Source organism: Macrobrachium nipponense, chromosome 43 (genome assembly GCF_015104395.2).
Source record: "Macrobrachium nipponense isolate FS-2020 chromosome 43, ASM1510439v2, whole genome shotgun sequence".
Taxonomy (NCBI): domain Eukaryota; kingdom Metazoa; phylum Arthropoda; class Malacostraca; order Decapoda; family Palaemonidae; genus Macrobrachium; species Macrobrachium nipponense.
The window spans coordinates 12,252,912-12,263,963 of record NC_061104.1 but is presented as its reverse complement, the minus strand read 5'-3'; the positions used below and the strand labels follow the sequence as shown (position 1 = coordinate 12,263,963).

At 36.4% G+C, this 11,052-nt stretch overlaps 1 protein-coding gene across 2 annotated transcripts in view; it reads left to right on the top strand.

Annotated features, from left to right (window-relative positions):
- Positions 1-1,822: 1,822 nt before the first annotated feature.
- The window catches only part of LOC135213536 (solute carrier family 2, facilitated glucose transporter member 4-like), a 34,000-nt gene continuing 24,770 nt past the window's right edge, over positions 1,823-11,052 (top strand). The window contains exon 1 of one of the 2 annotated variants that reach the window (XM_064247465.1): positions 1,823-2,130. In XM_064247465.1, coding sequence (XP_064103535.1) covers positions 2,068-2,130 — 63 coding nt within the window. In that variant the 5' untranslated portion in view covers positions 1,823-2,067. The remainder of the gene's footprint in view (positions 2,131-11,052) is intronic. The other variant, XM_064247464.1, reaches the window with a different exon arrangement.

The following is an 11,052-nucleotide window of genomic DNA, read 5'->3' as shown; positions in this document are numbered from 1 at the left end:
AAAAAACCACGTTCGGTCAAATTTGACTCTACCGAAATGGTCGAAAAACGCAATTGTAAGATAAAACGCTTACATTTTAGTAATATTCAGTCATTTATCTTCATCGTGAAACAAATTCGAAGTCTCTAGCACAATATTTAAATTTATGGTGAATTTTTAAAAAAACTTTCCTTCCCTCCGCGCGCGGATTCTCCGCCACAAATCTCCGAAATGCGTAAGTCCCATTCTCGGAATATTTGCTCCGTTTCATATTAGGCCTTTCTTTCATAGAGTTTTAAATATGAAAATGTGCGCAATTTCATGTAGAATAAAACGAAAAATATTTGAAAGTTGTAGCTTTTCTTATTTCCGAAATAATTGCATATAAAAAAATATATATAAAAAAATTCGACATTCGGTCAACTTTAACTCGTCAAATATGGTCGAAAACTGCATTTGTAAGCTAATATTCTTACAGTATAGTAATATTCAATCATTTGTCTTCATTTTGAAAGAAATTGGAAGTCTCTAGGACAATATTTATTTATTTATGTGAATTTTTGAAAAAAATATGTGTTTACGTCTGCGCGTTACGAATTCATGCATTATTTTGTGTATAATCTCTGTGTTGCTTTTATCGTTTTACAATTTGTTATATACCAAAATGATCGCAATTTAGTGTACATTACAACGAAAAAAAAAGTAACTTGTTACCTTTAACTGTTTTGCGCACAGCGCGATTTGAATACAATTATATATGAAATTTCGTTTTTGCGCTATCATATATCGCATTATTTATATATGATAATGATAATTTTTTTCATTTCTGATGGTTGCAATACTAAACTTCAGGCAATGACAAAAAAAGGAGCCAAAAATGAACTCTTAATCTTCAAAACTTAGCGCGCGCGCTATGATATTTTGAAAAAAATATTTTTTCCGCTCCCGCGCTCACTCTGAAACGTCTCCGGCACACGGGAGACATTTTTTTTTTTTTACCGCTTCGGCGTTTAAGGGTTAACTCAGTACCACTACGAAACGCTATGGCAATAACTAAATACCACTATGAAGCGGTATAGTAATTAACTCAAATCAGTAAATGTCGTCTTCCTCTCTCGGCTATTTTGATGTTAAAAGCTGCAGGAGTTTTTGGGAGCTGTCTCCAGAGTCCAGATCCTTTCGACTATAATTCTCTCCTTTTATTCATTGCGAGATGTCCAGCCCTGATTTGTTTAACCTTCAGAGAAAAATCATAAATAAAAATACCTACGGGACTCGGGACAAAATGAGACTTGCTTTTACAAATATTCAAAAACATCTCCATTCAGACTATTGTGAAGACTGCAAAAATTGACGCTTCTTGTGTAATTAACCAAAAATACCTTGGCTGGTATCATTAAAAAAATACTTATTAGAAGTAAAAAAATAGACAAAAATAAAAAATGAAAGCAAATCCTTCTACTTGCCACATGCAAATGAAGTTTAAAGTCTTGCCCTCTGGCATTCCACCAGGATGCAATGGCACCTCTTAAAGCAATGAATTCTCCTTTGAGATTTTACCGCCTCGTTAATTTACTAAAATTGTATTTGGTGGATAACTAATAAGGCAGACTAAGTATCGAGACACTCCTTCATGTCTTATTAATATTATTTTATAAATAAATCCGTTAATAGCCGTAAAACGTAAGCTATGATGTTAACTAGGTAAAGCAATTCGGTAGCGACCATCTCAAAACAAGGAGTGATATTATAGCCCATCTGGAGAAAACATAGCCACTCTCCAGCTCATTTCAGGGGGTGCCACCTTGCAACCCTGTTTAAATGCTGAAGAGGAAACTCCGAGACAGCGAGACGGCACTCACACACCAGCCAGACGCATGTCAGTGAGCCATCGACCTTTCACTCACGCGGGTGCTACCACAACGCTCCGGGAACTCTTGTGTCTGGGCTACATGGATGTCCTCGGATGGCTGTGCCTATAACCACCAGACCAGGCGTCTAAGGAACAGTGAAGAGCACCGGGCCTTATAGGAAACATATAACTTTATTTTTAATAGAAACAACGGCCCGTTAGATCTCTCGTCGAAAATGACTGAAAAGGTTCCTGTAAAAGAGGAAGGGGTCGCCTCTAGTTCCAAGGAAAACAAAGAGGTAAGCTCATCTCTGTTTACAATGTGAAATGTTCCCAGAAAAGGAATATACGTAACGGCTTTGAGGCCTCATGCGTTAAAGGTACATTAGTTGTTAAGACTACATTTTATATATATATATATATATATATATATATATATATATATATATATATATATATATATATATATATATACATACACTTACACTGAAGGAAAATTACATTTCGAAATGAGCAAGATTCTGTGCATGTAAGCATACATATGCACACGTATGCACACGTATGCACGCTTCACTTTTGCTGCCTTTACATTTTTTTCATCTCACAGAAAATTGAGGCTTAACTGGCAAATCACTCTTTCATTTACGAGTTTGACTACGACCCACTGCATCTTACATTTCGTTATCACCTCAAAATGACTTAAGGTGTCAGCGACACACTTCCTCGTTGTGTCACCTCGCCGCAAACAGCTGCCGAATGACGTGTCCATAGAATTTACCAGGTTTAATCCTGAAAAAAGTCGATAAGTGGATCCGTTTTCTTGGTTCACGTGTTTTGCAAAGCGAACGACGCTCTCCTAAATATTGATATTGTTCAGCAGGTCCACGGGAGTATGCAAAGGGGTTCTAATCGATAAAATCACAATTCTGTTTGGCTACTACGACGATTTTTATTAGCCCTGTTTACTACAAAGACAATATCCTTCGCTGAAAATAAGAGACAAAGGACATTTTCCCCTTGAATGCAGACACCAACAGAGTAAGCCAAGCCAATGCCTCAGTCGTCTGCAGTACAGTGCCTCAAAGAAGTCTAAGAAACGTTTCGGAACCTGACGGACGGTAGATAATTGCACAGTGTGCTATTACCTCTTATCACGAATATCAAAGAAGATTCTGGAAAAGGAACAACCAACACCATGCCAGCTTATCCTATCCAGTACTGTTCAGTCAGAGCATTAAAATGGAAGGGATGTATCCTCTTTAACGCAATCGTTACGCCTATGTTGATTCTGGACGTTGGAACCTGAGGAAGTTGAGCATCCAGAATATTTAATGATACATACATATTTAATCAGTGAGAGAAAGAGGGGCTACTATCCATTAAAAATACGCCAATAATGCACACATTTACTCGCACAGCATGATAATCAAATGACAAGTGAATTACCAGTGAACGCTTACAAAGATCAGAAACATGCAACTGTGTTCCAGCAACGCTGGAACCCATCTCGTAATGCTAAACACCTTAGCGCATGGAGTTTTCGATTATATCACGGTGCGAACGCTATTCCATTTTAATATATTAAACTACCAGAGGAATGAAAACTTAATGTATTTCAATGTAAAAAAATAGTAATCTGTCACAAAAGATGCGTCTGTTTATGCAGGAATCGAGGGGAGACTTAGCCACCGGGCATCCGAGACCAAGTTTACGTTGAATACAGATCCCACCGCCAACCGATCGATGAACCCCGGATGAGTCACGTGACACGAGGTGCTTGTTGCACGTGAACTCCTCTACTTGCTTGGAAACGCTCTCTCTCTCTCTCTCTCTCTCTCTCTCTCTCTCTCTCTCTCTCTCTCTCTCTCTCTCTCACAAATGTATCTTTGAAGAGAAATAAGAACCATTACAAGGCAACAGTCGACCGAACCTTTACAGGCCGTTAGTACGTCTCAAACAGTAAAGATTTGAGAGAGATATTACCATTAGCTTCTGCGACAAATAAATTATGGTTTCTTGAGGTGCTATACATCTTACTGGACAACTAACCAAAGTGAATGACCAGAGAAAGTAGAAAATGTGAATCTCTTAACGGTTAAGAACATGAAGCTCTGTTGAATGAAAGAGTGCGAGGGAGAGTGTGATAATAAATGACGCAACTAGAAATAACGCAAGCTTAAAAGGTTGAACACACTCGCTAATTTTTCCATTTGCGTGCTGTTTTTAATGATGAATTATGACGCCATGTTCTCTCAAACACGCGATGAGAACCCCCCCCCCCCCTCTCTCTCTCTCTCTCTCTCTCATTTTGCAGTTAAGTAATGTAAAATTCCAATGATGGTTTCCTTCCAGTCTTCATCGTTCTAATAATGAATATATATATATATATATATATATATATATATATATATATATATATATATATATATATATATATATATACATACACACACAAGAACTTTGGGGAACCTCGATAAGCAGAACCGAGCGGGTTCTATATTATATATATACGTACTTCACTTGATAACGATTTTATTTTAATAAATAAGACGATTATTTAGCAAGCGTAAATATTTTTCCAAATGCACCAGTCTTTCGCTGTCACAATGAAAAGGTAAATAATCGACAACATAATTATATATATATATATATATATATATATATATATATATATATATATATATATATATATATATATATATATATATATATATATATATATATATATATATTATATTTCAAATCAATATAAACATCGCCTTCATCGTCTCATGTCACAAAAGGCCCAGGTCGCGGAAAAAAAAAACAGAAGACAGCTTTCTCTTAAAGGAGAGTCTTCGACCATATTCAACGTCGTTCGTAATCGATAGACGCAGGCACCAGTCATGCCACTGTCTGTCGTTTGCACCACGTGAGCTCTTGCTGAATAAATAAAAATAATATATTGGGACATAAAGATTCAGACAACTGTCTCTCTTTCTCCCTCTCCTGGGTCATCCTCCTCGCCCCACCGCTTCTCTCAGAGAGAGAGAGAGAGAGAGAGAGAGAGAGAGAGAGAGAGAGAGAGAGAGAGAGATTTGTTTGTATGGTGTTTTTACGTTGCATGGAACCAGTGGTTATTCAGCAACGGGACCAACGGCTTTACGTGACTTCCGAACTACGTCGAGAGTGAATTTCTATCACCAGAAATACACTTGTTCTCTTTCTCACACCTCAATGGAATGAGAGAGAGAGAGAGAGAGAGAGAGAGAGAGAGAGAGAGAGAGAGAGAGAGAGAGAGAGAGATTACGCATAACAACAACCTATATTAAAGGAAAAAAAAAAGGCAAGATGTGGTTACTACATCGTCGCCTCAAAAGTGTGAGTGGCATGATGTGTTACTGGCTGCATTCAAAAACCGCTTTTGTCAGACAATTGTGCTTTTATTTCTGTCGATGAAAGCTTTTTCTTTTTCCCAAGTGCAAGAGAAATTCGAGCATTTGATCATGAACACGCCCGTTTTTTGTGGATGACCTTAAAATTCACCTTTAAAGTTACTCCTAATAAATAGATTTCACCTCGACATATGGCACCATGAGTACTCTAATTCACAATTTTACAGAACTCTCCAGAATGAAGCAATTATAAATAAATATATAGGGTTTACTGCACGTGCAAATTATGACGATTTACTATTCGTAAATGAGACCGTTATTTCAAAACAGACCTCTTTTATTGCAATGCCCTGAATACCACATAATTTGCGTTTAGTGGCTCCCAATGTTTTAAAGTTATGTTGCGTTGCTTTCATTCGTCAGCTTACTCTGGACACGAGAACTGATGAGCAGTGAAAATTACGTACGAGGAAGACTCAATAAGCTGTAGAGACATTCTACTGGTTTTGAATGTTATTATCTTCATTTTTTTATTCATACTTTCACTGAAATGTTTGCTTTAAATTATATACATGTAATGTATATGTATATGTATGTGTATATATATACATATATATATAAATATATATATATATATATATATATATATATATATATATATATATATATATAAATGGAACAATCATAAAGTTGACACTTTCATCAATACAACAATTATAGTTTTGTCTGATTTTAAAAGGAGTTTATATAAGTATTAAGTGAAAAAAAATCCCGTCTCCATATTTTTTACCAACGCGGAAATTTAGTCACCCAACAGAAAGAGAGAGAGAGAGAGAGAGAGAGAGAGAGAGAGAGAGAGAGAGAGAGAGATGCAAATTAAAAAATCTTTATCTGTGAAAGGAGACTCGCGTGCCCTTCTAATTAGCGAACGACTTGACTGAAAATAACTAACGAAGGTGATTGTTATCGACCTGTCACACGGAAGAGAGAAAACTGTCGCTCTCACCAATTCCTGCTTTCTGGCCATACTCATAAAAATGGGTCTGTCGAGAATATATATATATATATATATATATTATATATATATATATATATATATATATACACACACATATATATATATACGTATATATATATATATATATATATATATATATATATATGTATAATATATATATACATAATAATATATATATATATATATATATATATATATATATATATATTATATAGGCAAGGGCGCTACCAACTGAACCACACAAGTCACAGCGTTCTTGCTTTCAACTGAAAGACCAGGGTTCGAACCCGATGTGGTAAAAGAAAATTTTACTTCTGTTCCACACTTGACTGCGTTGAAAACGTGTGTGTGTGTGCGTCTAGCTATCTACCTATATATATATATATATATATATATATATATATATATATATATATATATATACCTATATATATATATATATATATTATATACACTTTTTTTTACTTTTTTTACCTTAGTAGCAACTCTATTTTGAATGAGGTTATTAGGCCATCCCCTTCTCTACATTGGCTGTGACCCACAACAGTCAACTGACCCACTTGCTTATATTATTTGTAGAATTAAGCGGCTAACATGTGTACTTTTCCAATAAAGACCCAAGTTGCTGATTTGACCGAACAGTCATATCTGCTCCTCATTTATAATGCAAAAGCTCCTGTCTATTTTGTTTTACTTACAAGATCAAATACTTTTATGATTTCCAGAGTAAATAATTCCTTTGTGACAATTTATTATTATTATTATTATTATTATTATTATTATTATTATTATTATTATTATTATTATTATTATTATTCTCCAACCGCTGAGCAAGAGCCAAAATTTAAGTGCTGGATGTATATCCACGCCCGTAGGAATTATGTCTCTTATTCAGACGACATAAAAAGGGGGGGGGGGGGGGGGGGGGAGGGTTGGCGATGCCCTTGGGTGTAGTATCTTAGAAAAGAGTGCAAATTTAGTTAGTTGTAACTGCGTTACATTCCACGGTGTCATGCTATCACGCTCTCTTGCACAGTGAGAAATCTAGCCCACAAATTGCTCACCAAGCAGTCAATATTGGTATTTTTTTTTTTTTAAAGGTAAAAATGGTTGAAATTTATGGTACAATTCTTCTTAGTATGGCTTACATATTAACATACTACAATAATGATTTTGCACCCTACTAAATTTCAATCGAGCATATTCGCGCTCGCGTTAACAATACCTTGACGGAGATCATACTATGTTTTGCCTCCGATATTCGCCTCTTGGCGCGCGAAGTTTGGCGGGAGGAGGTCCTGGGCGGGAGGGGTGAACCGCGCATATACACACATGACACCGCCCAGACAACTCGCCCAGACTGGTTTCAGCCAAAACGATTTAAAGGTGATGTTGATTCTCCAACCTTCTGTGTTTTCATTTGACATGTCTCCGTTGACCCATTTTTATTTCTGCTTGGGCGATGAGCCAGACAGGCGCCAGCATTTAAGTTGACGATTCTGATTTGCAAAAATAGTTTGATCGCTCTATATTTACAGTTTAGACAGTTATTGCGCATGCTATTTTATATCCTTTTATCTTTGATGGATTTTTTTAATGTTACGACTCTTTTATTCAGCTGTCATTTTTACACTACAACAGAAATAATTCGTTGGTGACAAACAAGCAATTGCTATATTAAAAACTAGATGTATTTATCTCCATTAATTCGCGAAGGAAGATGATAATGATAGGTATTAAAGCAGTCCATTATGGAGAAGAGATCCATTATGGAGAAAAGATTCAATAAGAACTGAGCGAGACGTAGTTTTACTTACTTGGTTTCTTTGGCATTATAGGTTCTTTAAGAGTGTTAACATTCTTTCCTGTCGTTTAGTATTTGGTTTTCTGTGCTACAATTCACGCAAGGTATGCATTGCAGTACGTTTTAATTTGCCAACACAACGCAACAACGGCTTACGGGAATCAGCTTCACCTTTGCCGTTTGCACAGACTACCAAAGGTTATTCCAAGTTGCTATAAACAATCTTTATCTTGTAGACAGGGGGTTATATGTTATTTTCACACCTCCACCTTTGTGGGGCCTTGCGTTTAGTGCGAGTGTGGAAAGCACAAGAAAAACGATTACTGGCTGATATTCCCAATTCCATATTAATGCGGTGACCACTTAAACCGTAGCTTCCTTGGAATGGAGTAAAACATAAAAATTTGAAGGCCAAGTGCTGGGGCCTATGAGGTCATTCAGCGCTGACGACTCACATGTGTACCAGAAGGAAAAAACTCACACTATGAAACAATTGTTAAGAGAGGGAACAAAGATGGAAGACACAGAAACTGAAATGGAGTACAATAAAAGAAATGAAAGGGGTTGCAGCTAAGGGCCGAAGGGACGCCGTAAAGAACCTTAAACAATGTCTTTAGTGCACTCACTGGCGGCACGATCTCCGCGTTTGGAACCACAGCAATGAATTCAGAAGATAAACTTGCATTTAATTCCGTGCAATATAATGCCAAGTTACCCCTTTCTATTTTTAGGCAACTGATGATTTGGAGCCTGCCATTTTTTCTTAAACTGGCGACCTACATAACTCCATCAATTTTCATGCGAGGCGCAGAACCATTTCATTTCGGGGTTTCGAGAACGCACCGTCGCCCGACCTCGTTTTCATTGGGGATTTGTATGTTGGAGATCCTCATAATTAGGCCAAGATGTCTTGAAACTAAAGGCATTTGGGCCAACGATACCTCGTGCTACCGTGGTCTTCATTTTACTATATTGATCTAAGGAAATATGCCGTAGTTTGTCCTGTTAAAGTTTACTATGTGAGGTGTCAATCTTTATTCTTTCTTTCTTCTACAAAGTCTCTTTTTTTAATAATAATAATAATAATAATAATAATAATAATAATAATAATAATAATAATAATAATAATAATAATAATAATAATAATAATAATAATAACTATCGAATGAATAGTTTGTCACTAATAATAAGTTAGGGCATAGCATAGGGAACATATGGATTAAACGTATGGACATTCTTATTCATCAAAATGCCAAGGGGGCAGCTCCTCTATTTTACAGTAAAGAAAACGAAACCTCTGATATTGGCCTTAGAGACACGATGACACTGGAAAAGCATTAGCATGCACAAACTCAAAATCCTCTGGCATCAATGATGGAGTTTTGTCATTAGTAGAATGGAGCTTGTGGAACATGGCTGTATATGAAATGTACTAACGGTGGCCTGAAAACTAATATCACAAACTCCTTCCCCGAACCGCCCCCCTTCCCTCCCCCCCGAAAAAAGCATCAATCGAGCGATTCTTTCAACTAAATTAAGACCTTGGGATGGTACTACACTCCGACATTAGATCGTTAAATCACGCATACTCTCCGTGCTTTAAAAAATGAACACCAAATGCCATCACGACTCAGATTTAACAACGAAATGTTTGAAAGCATTATGGGATATCGCTTACTCTCCAGCTAACTGAAGCAGAGTTGAGAATACTGTTAATTTTTAAAGACAAAAATGGCTTGTTCTGATGACCCACTGTCGTGAGGTCCTGGTATATTTGAACTCGATTACATTCTGGTCCAACTTACAATGTCCTTTTTTCATTTTTTTTATAACGAATGCTTTCATCGTAATTTTGCCTGACGTCACTTCAATCCTTATTTTATACTTCGAAGAAATTAGCAAGTTCAGTAATTCAACGTTACGCCATCATTTCTCGGTTAAGTCATTACTTGGAAGGCCAGTCAAGTACAGGTTTTTACGGTGCGTCATAAAACGGAGACTTAATGAGACAACAAATATATAGATTATCGCATTCCGGCAGAAACGGGATAGATTCTGAAATGATAAAAAAGGAATGCAAGGATTATGACAGAAGAGAGATATACTTGAGCAGTTGTGAATATTACCATTTACTATGCAATCTGTGAATTATAATAGTATCATTCTGATGCAGTTCACAAAGAGCACGATAATCACTGATAGTAAATGCGTTTCCGTATCAAACATTAAGCAGCAACAGCATCATAAATTTTTGGTACAATATTATCATACCACAGAAACAAAACGCCGGTACCTTAAAAAATATCAGTGTAAATTAAAATTACTATATTAAGGAATAAAACCGCAAGAAAGCTAAAGAAGGCAAGACATGCTTAGAGTTATCAACGAAATCATCGCTTCTTACCACAAGCTAACACCTGATCCATTCCTATTTAAAACGACACGACAGACTGCGGTAAAAACCGGAACGCACCGGGGTTAAAGACTACTGCATTCTGTGTCGTCAATAATGACACAAGACCCCAGTGGCATGGGAGGATTAGGGAGCCATGACGAAGTATCGTATAAAACAAAATAGACACAGCTGCCATGTGCAATTTTTCATTCAGGTTTAACGTTCAATTTCTGTCAATTAAGGCAAAAGGAGGTCATAAGTTGCGACATGCAATTTCGTGACCTAGTTATGAAATTCTCGCGAAATTTTTTTTTTTTCTACTAGTCAAATCTAAGTAATGTTTCAGCCTGTTCTACAAATTTAATTACACATAACTTCATAAGAATCATAATGGAGCTCTGTCAAATTTGCAACAATCCTTACGTGGTCACTTTATAACAATCGTAATGGAGGTCTGTCAAATTTGTAACAATCCTTACGTGGTCACTTTATAACAGGCATAACGGAGGTCTGTCATCCTTACGTAGTCACTTTATAACAATCGTAATGGAGATCTGTCATCCTTACGTGGTCACTTTTATAACAATCATATTGGTTCTCTGTCAAATTTGCAACAATCCTTACGTGGTC